Source organism: Papaver somniferum, chromosome 1 (genome assembly GCF_003573695.1).
Source record: "Papaver somniferum cultivar HN1 chromosome 1, ASM357369v1, whole genome shotgun sequence".
Taxonomy (NCBI): domain Eukaryota; kingdom Viridiplantae; phylum Streptophyta; class Magnoliopsida; order Ranunculales; family Papaveraceae; genus Papaver; species Papaver somniferum.
This window is the reverse complement of record NC_039358.1, coordinates 228,408,259-228,422,050: the sequence shown is the minus strand read 5'-3', so window position 1 is coordinate 228,422,050 and position 13,792 is coordinate 228,408,259. Positions and strand designations below refer to the sequence as shown.

Sequence of the window (13,792 nt, the reverse complement as noted above, 5' to 3'; positions counted from 1 at the left end):
TATATTACTGATTTTGGTCATTTGTCAATTGAAGTTTCTGTTATGTGCCCGGAGCCAGCAATTCGTTATCCAAACTCCGTAAAATGCATGAACTCTTGTATTCTTTTCATTTTGCTAAGTACCAACATAAAGCCTTCAACCGCGTCCAGCCACCACAGCCCAATCTCAAAATCTTTTCTTCTCAAGTAATTCTAGCAAACTTTTTTAACAAACCTTCAACTTGGAGAACAAGTTTTAGGAATTTTAGGGAACTTCAAATCGAACAACGTTCTATATAGATGTGATGTATAGTTTAGGGTTTGTGCAATATTACGATGGTGACGTTGAAATTACAGCGTAGATTAGAGCGTTCTTTATTTAGATATGGTGCCAGAAAAATTTGGATTGATAAACCACCAATAAGAAAAACTATGATGGAATGCACAGCCGCTAATTCATGTATAAAACTAGTGGAAGATGTCTGGTTAAACGAGTCGAACAACAAGAATTTCGTATTCTCTCTGTTCTCAATAGAAATTGCTCTAGGTTTCCTTGCATCCGGAGCAAGTGGTGAAACGTTAAAACAGATGTTAGGTTTTCTCAACTCCGAAAGCATCGAAAATCTAAATTCTGTTAGTTCGAAACTTATTGGCGCGTTATGCGAACCGCGAATTGAACCCACACTTTCTTTTGTTGGTGGTGTTTGGATTGAAGATTCTTGACCCATTATACCTTCATTCAAAGAAGTTTCCGCCGCAGTATATAAAGCAGAATCCGGATCTGTGGATTTCGTAAATAAGGTAAGTCGATTATGTTTTCCTGTTGTTGCTTGTATGTTTTTATGGTCCGTTTAGAACTACTTTCTCTAGAATTTCCTACCGTTTTTTAATGATTTTAAACTATCTTAATAGAACAACGAGGTGCGGAACAAGGTGAACACATGGGTTCAAGAGGAAACAAATGGATTAATACAAGATCTTAATCCTGATGGAGCAGTCAATGAACATACAAAGTTTATATTGGCGAATGCACTCTATTTCAAAGGACATTGGAATGATTGTGATCAATTTGAACCATCAATGTTCTAAGGAAAGGTGGTGTGTATGATGGACAAAAGGCGGCTGAGATTAATCTTAAGATGGATGGCTGAGATCATGCCTCGGCCCATTATTAATCGACACCAGCTCTAGGCTCTGGCCGACTAAACCCGTCCAGCTCGATAACTATCCCCATTTAAACCTGAACTTTGATATTTAAGTTTCTGAATATAAAGATTCCTGATTTATGCTCCTCACATATTTGCCAGAAACACATCCAGGCGCGCTCATCAAAATTTGATTAATTTCTTAAAATTGTTATTAGCATTAGTGTTTTGATTTGTTTTTTCTTTTTAATGCAGGGTTGAGGTTTGGTATTAAGCAGTTTTCGACAGTTTGTTTATGCACATGGGCTTAGTTGAGATGTCAGAAAATTAAAACCCGAAGGAAGTCTCATACAAGATCATTAGCGATAACTTGATGTTAAGTGGAAATAGGAGATAGAATCTTGCCCCGTTAGTGACGACTTGGATGTGACATGAATACCCTGTTACCACTGAACTTCAGGTAATCATATAAATTGTTCACTTTATATATACGTGTCTGCAATAGTAAAGTGGAAAAAGTGATGATCCACTCAGTATATTGTGATTCCCTTCGTATACAACAAGTTAGATATATCGGATGATTTCCTCAAATAACATATGCATGTTTAGAAGTACCATATGAGAATCAGAAGCCGTAGTAGGTAGCGAGAGAGTGGATCATCACAGGCAAATAGCTGGATAATTAGCATTCAAGAGGAAATAAAAGATCACGGTAATTCCTAGGACAGACCCAACATTACCACTGGTTTCAATGTTCAGGTGTTTTACATTTTTGCTATTGGGATACATTCATCCTTAATTTTGAATGTACATGATTACCTTTCCTTCAGCGTACTTACGAATTTAAAATTTGACAGTAGGAACTTTGGCATTGCAAAAAGAAATTTATGATGAATGCCACTAGATTGCAGTATCATACGCGGGGCGGGACTTAGCAAGACCCGATAGGTGGGGCAGCGAGGTTTTTGACATGGTTCTATCACAGGTATAATGGGTAAAAACAGTGTATCTTACAAAGAGCTCAAGAGTGACATGTTTCCGTTTCCTAAAACATGGGCAGAAGTAATAGGGTTGCCACTGAATAGGTATCGAACCATAACTCTGTCGTATTCTTTTCAGTTCACTTTAGCTCTTTGGTTTTGGGATCTCTTTATTGTAAAAGTTGTAAAAGGATGGACTGGGCATGTACACTTTCAGAAATCAGTCAATTTGTCGAACATTGGAGGTTGCTTTAGACCTTTAGTCATTCTTAGTATGTGTACATTTGCAGTTGTATTGTTACCTGGGTTCGTAAATGCCTGTGTAAATATCGTGGGCACATTTTTGATAACATTACCTTTCATAAGTATCACCGAACAGGCACAAATAAGCGCAACCATTTAGCCAAAAATATATTGCAAAATCTTCCTGATTTTGGTACTTGACTTGTTGATTTTCATCGATATTTTTTCAGCTTTCAAGTTGGCAAACTTGAGTTTCATAGCAGACTCTACACTCTATAGAGAGATTTCAAGTTTAAATTTGGTAGTAAATGGAAAATCAAATGTGTAGTGGTAAAAAGTAAAATTATACCATTACCGTGGTTCCTACTGAAAAGTTGTTTGAGTGAGATTATATGGTGCGGACTCTCACCAAAAGGTTGAGCCCCGGCCGTAGGCCGGGGTGATACCTAGTCACTAACCAAGGAATCAAGTTTTATATCCTGGGTAGGGATAAAACCGTACATGTTCCGTTCATGTCGTCCAAAAAGAGAATCAATATATAACTTGTTATGATAGCTTCAGAGTACTTAAGCTCTCATACAAGTGTTCAGTGTTCAGAAGCAGACGAAGATGCTTGTTGTCCGAGTTAATTTTACCTGAGCAACGTAATGGTCTTGGTGAACTTATAACAAAAGTGAGTTCTAATCCACGTTTGTAGAAGGGTTGCTGATTCTGTTCATATATTTGCTTATCCACGTTTTATGTTCTTCCTCAATCAATCAACATCCTATGAAATCACTGATTTCATCAACTCAGATACCTGTTTAACATGATGGAAAAAGTGGCGACGATTTCGTGGAAGATGATAGTGTTTGATCGTAGAAGTTAAGTCTTGCGGTGGTGGATTTTCAGTAGGTGGGGGATCGTTCGGAAGTGGCTGCAGGTTTCCGTTGGGCGGGTTTTCTATTGGGCTCTCACAAGTATGTTTGTGAGATAGCACTTCTTGGGCCTTGTATCTTACAATAGGCTATGGTCTTTTCTGCTAGGCTTCTTTTACTACTTGTATTAGAAGATTTCATTGGGGGTTTGTACTTTGTACTCACTATTCTATTTATAAAACATTATTTACCGATCAAAAAAAAAAAAAAGTGAGTTCTAATCCCGCTGGTTTTTTGGATAGCTATGTCCAGGTTGAACAGAGTAGAGTGCCGACGGGCAAATTGAAGGTTCCGAAATTTGAAATGCTTTATGATTTTGAAGCATCCGGAGTACTCAAGAAATTGGGTATAGTTTTGCCTTTGATAAATCCAAAGCAGAGCTGACAGAGCTGGTGAATAGTGATGGCAGTAGTAGTAGTGAATGTAATAAGCTTCATGATTCGGAAGTTTTTCACAAGTGTTATGATAAAATTGTTGAAGAAGGAACTGAAGCTGCTGCTGCTTCTATTGCTGTTTGCGGGGGTGCTATGGGTTGCAGTAGTCATCCTCCTCCTGTTGATTTTGTGGCAGATCATCCTTTCATGTTCCTTATAAGAAAGGAGGGAAGTGGTGCGGTGTTGTTCATGGGGCATGTCGTTAATCCCTTGTTAGTTCATGATGGCGTGACATGGGATTAATTATCTCCGAAGCACTCTTTTTAGATTCATCAACTAATTTATTCAAAATTTTCATCAATGATTGTCCATTGAAGTTTCTTTTACATATTTTCAGTTTGAACTTTGAAGTAACTTCTCTTATGCTGGCCCTTAACCTTTTCTTGAATTTTTTTTTTAGTTCTGTCGAGATAAATTGAGAGGGATTGGGCTTATAACAGATTCACTCCCTACACATAAGCCCCGATAAATTTCAGTAGTGACCCAAATATCATACAAGTAAAACTGCAGCTGTGGTGGTGAATGTGAATGGTGCCATGGTGGCTATAATTATTACTTTCAAAAAATTTTACCAGTGTCAAGGATGAAACTCACATGCAAGTTGAGATTCCTATTTTGCATTACTATGAACCAACTTCAGTAAGAATACGATGGGAAGCAGTGCAAGTTGAGACATATCCCCTGGCAAGTTTTGTCTGCAGCATGGTGAAACATCTTCACATGCCAAAACTGTACTATCAGGAAAACTCATCAATTACAATTCAAAATGAACAACAAAAAAAAATGATAAGATAAGAATTTGGAAGGCTGTGAAGAAGTTGTCATGACAGTTATCATCATTTATATCAATCTAACAAAACTACGTACACCATGCTAAACTTACATCGGCGGGGGACCTGATTGATATCTATACATGAGTAGCTTTATCAGTTTCGTTTTTCTTCGTTTTAGATTGAGAAGTGGATCAAGGTAGATCCCAAAACACAAATATCATTGCAGTAAAATAGTAAAATCGTTGGATGATGATATTAATAACTTGTGTTTGAAGCTACGTCAAAGACTATGTCTAAATAACTACCTCGAAGACTGACTGTGTCTAAGACTACGTCCATATGCATGGTCTGCTGGGATTTCAGATATCAACATCTAACAATTTTACCGCAGTAACGCTCATATATTACTACAAAAGATGATGTTTTCAATTTGCGATTGAATTGCTAATAAAGACGTTTTTACATGTTCAAGAACTTCCATCATTGCATTTTCATTGTCTACTCATTGATCAATTTATGCTTGATTAATGACATGATCTGTGTTTCTTCTTTCCAGCAAAGAACAAACCGTCCACTTACCACATGAAACGACTTTCTCTATTTCTTGTCCCTTGTACTAGTTCAAGAAACAATAATTCAGCTACTTTCTTTTTTCCATTGTAGGTGTTAGATAACCATTTTGAAGATAGGGTAATAGTAAAGGTGCATATTGATATGTCTCACCTAATATTTTCGTGTATTGTCAATTAGCTCAACAATCACGATTCTTTACTTCTTCTTTTCTTTGGTTTTGTCTTTTCAAATCTTCACTGCATGGATTTGTTCTCGTAGTTGAATAGTTACGCTCAATATTTCAGCATTTTTGGAGTGATAAATACTGTGTGGCCTTAAAAATGCAAAAAACAATTTCACACGATGGAGATGCTCTAATGGAGGGTGATCATTTACCCTGTGGGTAAGTTGATGGAACTCTTTTTCGTTTTACCTAGAAAAGTGTTGTTGCATCATTTTTTTACCACTTTCACTCAAACAATTCCAAAACAAAAATAAAAATGCCGATCTAATGGTAAGAATAAATTCTCCTAATAATGAATTATATTTCATGGCTCCTGCAAAACTAATCTAATTTCGTACATTTGATTTCAGATTAGCTTGTTTCAGAAGTACTATTAAAAGATTGATTTCGCAAAATTAGCCGTTGCAGGTGCTTAAACAATTAAAAATACAGACCAAACTCGGATCAAACAGTGAATTTCAAAATGTAATGTCAGGCGCAGGCCCATATTTCATTGGATGTCCTGTGGATGTTCCCTTTCTAATAAAGAAAACAAAAATCTGTATGGAGTCAGATATCCGAATCCGGCAGGAGAAGTGTAGCAAATCTATTGATAGACCCTCAAACAGTCATTTGTTTACCACTTTGCCTTCACTTCCATATCCATGTTAAAACCTAAAAAATGAAGACAAAAATTGCTGACTACGTATCCACATCCATGTTTGCTCTCTATGACCAATAAAAGCCAACCGGGACTTAAAAAAATTCAGTCAATATTGACCATCCGTTCATTTGAATGTCCACAAAATTGCATCGATAAAAATAAATTTTTATAAACAATTGATTTTCTACACAAATGTCATCGGATTCCACCATGAAAATTTAACCTAATACAAAGGTATTTTTTGAGGAATTTATTTGGACAGTCAATTAAAAAAATTTATGTATTTTTATAGGCGCGTCAGAAAGTAAAAAAATCATTTATAACAGATTCAAACTAAAGATATTTGAAGCGAAAAGCTTTACTATTTTTGTAATCAAAGAATTAAATATTACTTATTTATGCCGAACACAAGTTTTATGCTTTGAAGAAAAAAACCGAGGTGAGATCAATATATTGCTTTTTTTGTTTATTTATCGTTTTTTCTCCTCCTTCTTCAAGGAATAAAATTGCTAATCCTATCTTTTTCTTTTAAAGTATATTTTAAGTGTTAGTCAGATTAATCCTACAAAATAGCTATGAAAAACAAGAAATTAAAGAGGTTGTCATAACTTAACTACATTTTTTTCAAGCCAACTAGTCAACAGTATGAATCTATGATCTGGTGCATGTATTAAAGTACAACTTTACCAGGTTGTTTGAATAAACACGCAAAAATTGCTTTTTGACTTTTTGAAGCAAAAAAATCAGAATTAGTTTGGGTATAACAATTTCAGAATGACTTCTAAAAGCAAAAAAAATTAACCTATGTAAGGCTTGTAAAGTATATTTTAGTTTGGCTTGTTCTTATGCACAAGGGTAAAAAACAATGTTTGACATACTAGATGGCATGGCAAATGAGTTGCGCTGCTATGGAAAAACTACTGAGCGATAGAGTTACCAGCGACATTATTATGAACAGTGTTGGCGATATTATGAATATCACTGGCGTCATAGATCCCATTGCGCGATTTGCATAATATCGATAATGATATTATGAATATCGATCAACAGCTTTTTTGTAACGGTTATTTCCCCCTTGTACTTCTTCAAATTACTCACACCTACTTCTACATATATTTCACCAATTTCTCTATCTGTATTCTCAATTTTAAATTTCATAATCATCAATGGCGAGATCCAATGAAGAGAGGAGTGTTATTATGAATCGGTTTAGATTACAGCAAGAAATGCATCAACAAAGGTTGTAACAACTTGATGATGAGGAAGCTTAAGATAAACAACTTATTGACACTCTGATGCTTATACATTCGGGCCAAATACCTAGAGTTCCCTGGAGCCACAAGAAGTATTCTCAAGAAGATATACATATCGAGGGAGGTAATTTTACCACCAGAACCTGATGCACGTTTATTTTCTTCCAATAGTGTGTACTCTGATCAAGATTTCCAACATCGATTATGTATGCCTCGGCACATGGTAAAAAAGATTATTGATGATCTTTGTCGAGTAGAACCTCAATTTAATTACCAGTTTGATGCACTAAATATTAGAGGTCATAGTCCTGAACAAAAAACTAATTCGGCTCTAAGGATTCTAGATTATAGAAAACTGGTGAATGCGAACGATGAGTACTTCGTATGGGTGAAACAACTTCATTCACTTGCCTTTCATTGTTTTGCGGAGTAATAATTAATCATTTTGATCCAACGTATTTACGAAAACCAACCGAGGAATATGTTAGACAAATTTTAAGGGAGAATGAGGATAGGGTATTCCTATGAATGCTAGGTAGTATTGATTGTATGCATTGGGTATGGCAGGGGTGCCCTGTTTATTGGGTCGGTCAATATAAGGGTCATTATCTGAAACCGCCAATTGTTATCCTTAAACTGCTGCTTCTTATGATTGTTGGATGTGGCACGCTTTTTTTGTTCGTCCGGGTTCATAACATGATATTAATGTTTTGCAAAAGTCGCCTCTGTTTGAAGATCTAAAGTATGGAATTTCTCTCCAAGTTCGTTTTACAATCAACGACCATCAGCACACTCATGGGAATTCTTGCGGATGGTATCTATCCAAAATGGTCAACCTTGGTTCAACGTTACCGTCATCCCCTTTCTGGTGCATTGGGACATTCATATCGGTATTCTAACGAACGCCAAATGGTGTTGAGGAAGGATGTGGAACGCGCTTTTGGAATTTTGAAGAGGAAGTTCTTTATCATTTGTGCGCCATATCGTGGTTTAAGTCCTCGTGAAATGCACAAGACTATGCTCAATTGCATAATTTTCATAACAAAGTAATTCAGGAAACCCGTCGCGATAAGGAGTGGACTTACTATGAAAATGAATATGTGAGACCTAAGATTCAACCACAAAGAAGCTTGTGTGCAAGAAATTATGGGAAAATAACTAATTACATTCATAACCAAAATTTGTATGACAGTTTGAGAGTAGATCTGAGAGTGAATCTTTGTGAAAAGTATGGAAGAGTGGGTGGGCGTAATTATTAAGTTATGTATTTTAGTTTAAACATTTAATTGTTAATTTGTTTGCATTTTGTTTTATTCAATATTAAGTTAATGAGTAAAACTTATTTAGGTAGACTGCAACAACATTTCAAATTAATCAACTTTTTATTTCAAACTAATATTAATTAAGTAGAATGCAACAACAACATTCAAATCAAAATGCAACATTTCAAATTAAAACATAAATTAAGCATCAATTATCTAGAGGTTCTACAACATCGAACTCATCATCAAAGCCATCATCATCATCATCACTACCAACTTGGTTGTTATTAAATCTCGATTGTTGTTCAATCTGTGCTTTAAGTCTGTTAAATTCGATTTTCCACACATGTTTTTGTTAGGGGTTCATAATTGAAGTATCATCTTGAAGAATGTTGTGCTTGTCACAATCATTCACAAATTTTTCTTGAGACATGCGACTTTTTTAGTCTTGTTGTACTGAAATTTTATGTCAACCGCCCTTTGCTTCTCGAGGTCTTCTGATGTTCCATAAGTCTTCCTTTGCTTCTTTCTGAGAGTTTTGTGTTAACATCATCATTATTGAGAACTAAATCGACAATTGGGTTTCTTGGGGTATCTAGCGAAGAATTTGGTGTTGAGAGAAAATAATTGTATAGTGACCTTTTAGGTACTTGTTGATTAGCTGCTAACACTTCTGGATTATATTTAATTATACTTGTGACCTTTTAATATCATATTCTTCAACACCTTCACAATATGATAACAACTTTTTAATTAGAAATTTTTGCCATTTTTTCGTTGTCATTTTGTACGTATCTATCTTTCAATATCAACCTCCACAAGACCACTCTCTCGGCCTCTCTTGGCTTGCATTATCGCAACAACATAAAAGGAGACTTCCTTATTGATTACAATGAAGCGTTTCAAAAACCCAGAAGCATCATGATCATTGATGTTCATGGTTTGCTCTTGATATCTCAAAAGTATGTTATCCCACATGGTGTTACCATGATATAGTGCACCATTGATACAATCTTGGGTAAAATAAACATAATTGCGAAAAATACATTCATCTTCAGTAATGTTGAATTTTACACCCCGAACTTTGACCTTTTTACCTTTATGTTGCCTTGACTTTGAGATTGTGAATCCATATTATAAAAATTTGAGAAATCAAAAGTTTAGAGAATGTGTGATTAGTTAATCTTGTTTTAGATCAGAAGAATATTGGGAGAAAGTGGCAAAATGAGGAACTTAACATGTGCAGAGGAATAGACCAAAAGCAAAAACATCTTTCTTCTGACTTGTGCTCCTGACTTCTGCTTTTGGAAAAGTATAAGCGCTTTTGCTTCTGATATCCAAATGCCCTATATAGCATTTAAAGTGTAAACTTGCATGATATTAACTTTGGCAGAGAAAAAAAAATATTTATTTAGTTGTTTGTCTTTGGAGTAGCCATTGTGTTCAACCCTCTTAGAGTACCTGACGGTATCCTCAGACAAATTAAAATTGTGGATTTTAATATTCGCATCTGATCGGAATACTCCGCAACAGCTGGATACAAAGGTCTGGTTAGTAGTTCGGATCATTTGCATCGAACAACCAAGTTCTTATGTACACATTTATGTCCATCAAAAATACAGTTTTTCTTGTGGAAAGCATTCGTCGGAGGCGTACGGATCGACACCAGTTTCTATCCTCGTTGCAGTTTTAATCCAGAGATTGCTACTCGCATTTTGCTTCACTGTCATGTTACTGTAATTTCTTGGCATACTATCTAAATGTATCTGAATCTTCCGGTATCACATAACCTTATATAATAGCTCTTTAGTGGATTAATAAATTTTATGCTTTACACAAAAATCTTCTCCAAAAAAAAAATTGAACCCTCGTAATTTTATTTAAAGTTTTCAGGCAAGTATCACACTTTTTGGACGCCCAATCAACCAATCTATCCTTCTAGACCGTGGGGATTAAATCTCTAGACTATTTGGCTATAAGTTGTGTGTATTTTAGTCAATACGCAATAGCGAAAATAAGTCGGATCAAATTCCCCTATCATCAAAAAAAGTAATTCTTCTTATATCATAATCACAAGATGCAGAGTCAAAACAATATCCTTCTTATTAGCTCAGTGGACCAAACCCACATTTCTTTGCCTACCTATTATTCTAAAAAGTTGAAACAGAAGCCCATTCCTCAGATACCCATTTAACCGGATTTGGATAAATTCGGGTCAATCTCTTAAACCTACTTAAGCTAATCTTTTACCGAACAATTTTGTTGCATCATCTTAACAAGTTTGTACAGACAAGTTCACCTAACAATGACGTTATTAACCACAGAATTCAATATTTACCCGAATCTAACAAATGGATGAATTGAATACCTATACCTACATACAGAAATGGGTAAAGTGTCTTTGTCCGGATCACATTTCGCCAAACTCTTTGTTCTTCCAAAAATCATTTAGAATTGGACTTCCTTGTTTTTTACGTTATTAATCTTGCAAAAACTCTCATAATTGCGTCTTGATTAACTGTTGCCTAAGAGCAACCACAGTCATGAGACGGACCAAATACCAAAACCAGATTAAAAACCAAAAAAATTTGGTATTCTGGGTGTTCAAGCGCAATGGGGGACGACCAAAATTTGGTGAAGCGTAACTTATACGAACGCTTGATGCGAAACGGAACTTATACTCACGTTTCTTGACCGAGCGTCTTTATAATATGCGTCTGAACGAAACGGAGGTATTACGTGCGCCTGATTGAGGCGCAGGTATAGTTCACGCCTAACATGGGACGGCGATGGAAAGTGCGTCTACTGGGACGGAGATGTTATGTGCGTCTGATACATACGGAGATAGAAAGTGCGTATGACTCGGGCGGACATAGAAGGTGCGTCTGGGTAGCCAAAGAAAAAAATCAAAAATGTCCGTGAGAAGTAAATGATTTGAGCACTGCACATTCGTTTCTTGCTTCCTCCTCAAAGCGGGTAGTTTATGATGTTGATATGGATGGGGGGCGTAACTGCTTAGAGTAACCACAGCCATGGTGAAAGAGGAAGTTAACTGGGTGCATATAATCAACGAAAATTAAAACTGGTATCAGGCGCACACTATTCTTCTGCCCATCTCATACGTAACTTAAAGTTGCGTTTCATCCAGACGCACGTATAATCAACGCCCATATCATACGTAACTTAAAGTTACGTTTCATCCAGACGCACAATAAAACTACGCCTGATATTGGGCGGATGTATTAGATGCGTTTGAAGGGGCGGAGTTTATACATGCGCCTGACTCATACGGTGTTTATATGCTCGCCTGATTGCATACGGTGATTAAACTTACGCCTGGTTTCATACGCTCCTAATACTTCCGTCCCACTATATCTTCTTTAGTCTGGACAGACGACCACATTTGGTCTCAAACCCTAAATTTGGCGATCAAATTTGGGTTTACTCCTCACCACTGCGGCACTCTCTAGGACCACATTTGGGTTTAGTACCCAAATTTGGTCGTGACTGTGGTTGCTCTAAACTGTGCTTTTTCGCGACTTTAGTACTAAAACTATAAGTTACTTGTAGGGCATTGTAATGGAACATGATTTCATCGGCTTCTCGGACGTCACCGGACAACAAGAACTCATCGGACGTCAGCAATAACAAAAGCTATTAAAGCTTGGATGGCTAATATATTACCACCATCCTGTGTCAAATTTGACATGGGCAGTAGTACAAAGAAAGCACAAGACAGGTTCTGTTCTTGGTTCGAGTTTATGTTTTATCATATATATGCACCTAAAATTCAATGTTCTTAATGTTCTACTAAACAAAAAAAAAAACAGAACACTACGTACAAAATGGCAGGATTAATAAGTGAGTTCACCCATAAACGCAACTTAAAAATGGATTTCCAACGATGCCCATAATGTACTACAATGTGCAGCAGACTAAGTTATGATTAATCATGATGGAGCTGGTGAATTTATCCCTGCATGTACACCATGTGTCGAAAAACTAAGCCACTGATTAGGTAACTGTCACCGGGAAAATATTTCATCATGGCAAAGAATCTGAGAAGGAGATTTTGAATTCTTTGAAAATAAAATCGTCTAAATTTCCCACCAAATTTCATCATTTCGTAACTACACGGAAAATCAAAAACACACTATTCATAATGGCAGCCTTTTAGATGAAAAGAAATAAGCCATTGATGCTCATCCATATCCAGACATCTTTGTACGCCAAAAGATACTGGATGTAGACATTATAGCTTTTGATGCACTCAATATTACATCCCTTGGATTATGTACTTCAATTTTGAGAGATTCACTCGATATAATTCACAATTATTGAATCAATAGAATGGATAGTCTTAGAAAATACTTTCCTTCATCATTTTTCTGTTTGATTAGTTTTCGAAGAGTTTGTTAAACTGGAGCACGGGCGGAGCCAGGAATTATAGATTGCATGTCAAATTTAAGGAGGTATAAGTGCAAATGCTCGTGTTGAGCTAGCTTCTGTCATGAGCTTGAATGATGTCCCTAATATAATTAGTGTAATCATGTGTATGAGTGCTTAACAAATACAAACCTTTTAGTTGCCGGATTGCTAATCTATCTCGATATTTATGTTTATAAATATAAAATCTGACAGTTTCGAAATACATGTTTTTCTATCTATTGTTATGCACTCGAATACGCGATAACCTCCTGATTTATTTGTCCGAGTTCAAAATACATGCATGTTGGAAACACCCAAATATGGATGCTTACTTGCTTAGTAAGTGTCCATTCTCATCTGCCTCATTCCTTCCCCCGGTAACAACAAAACAAAGGTATAGAAAGCGTACAAGATACAAATACTAGCATGGTTGCTGCCAACAAACTCCAACCAAATACATACTCCCTAGAAATGAATACACATTGGACTTATCCCCATGCCATGACCTCAGTCAGTAAAAAAGGTGTAACTCCAACTTTTTACCACACTCCCCCAAAAATTCTCTCAACCTGGCACAACTTTCTAGAAAAATCTAACTTACTCACTTTCTCTAATCTTCACCACCCCCACACAAACACTAGGGGTGCCCACAATTTCAGTGAAACAGATGCATCATCTGATGATTAAGTGATTTACAGCCATTTAACACACAAGCGTACAGTCAGACACTAGTCAGCATATCTGAAAGCTTTCGACACGTGGCAAACCAGAACTTACACCACTCATTGTACGTGTGCAAAAAGCATTGGGGGTAAACGAAATTCTAACTTATACGCATTGTTTCACACGTGTGCCATCAATTCTTTTTATATATTTTTTTACTTCACCTCGTTAAATGGCACCTCATAAATTGATGAGACGGTACCTTAAAAATTGTTTC

General features: G+C 36.3%; 1 protein-coding gene and 1 long non-coding RNA gene across 2 annotated transcripts; both read left to right on the top strand.

Moving 5' to 3' along the window:
- Positions 1-403: 403 nt before the first annotated feature.
- On the top strand, positions 404-2,434 carry LOC113338006. The gene is made up of 3 exons (XR_003354521.1): positions 404-779; positions 891-1,583; positions 1,981-2,434. It is a non-coding gene; the product is annotated as an uncharacterized LOC113338006 (long non-coding RNA).
- Positions 2,435-3,354: 920 nt separating this feature from the next.
- Positions 3,355-3,940, top strand: LOC113271450 (serpin-ZXB-like). The gene is made up of 2 exons (XM_026521315.1): positions 3,355-3,413; positions 3,586-3,940. The coding sequence occupies exons 1-2, from the start codon at positions 3,355-3,357 to the stop codon at positions 3,938-3,940; spliced, it is 414 nt and encodes a 137-aa protein (XP_026377100.1).
- The last annotated feature ends 9,852 nt before the right edge of the window (positions 3,941-13,792 follow it).

Excerpts from the sequence above, each read along its gene's own strand:
- LOC113271450 (XM_026521315.1), top strand. The coding sequence starts at position 3,355 with ATGGTCTTTTCTGCTAGGCTTCTTTTACTACTTGTATTAGAAGATTTC. Across the intron at positions 3,414-3,585 it reads GAAGATTTCATTGGGGGTTT|CATCCGGAGTACTCAAGAAA; the intron begins GTACTTTGTACT and ends ATGATTTTGAAG.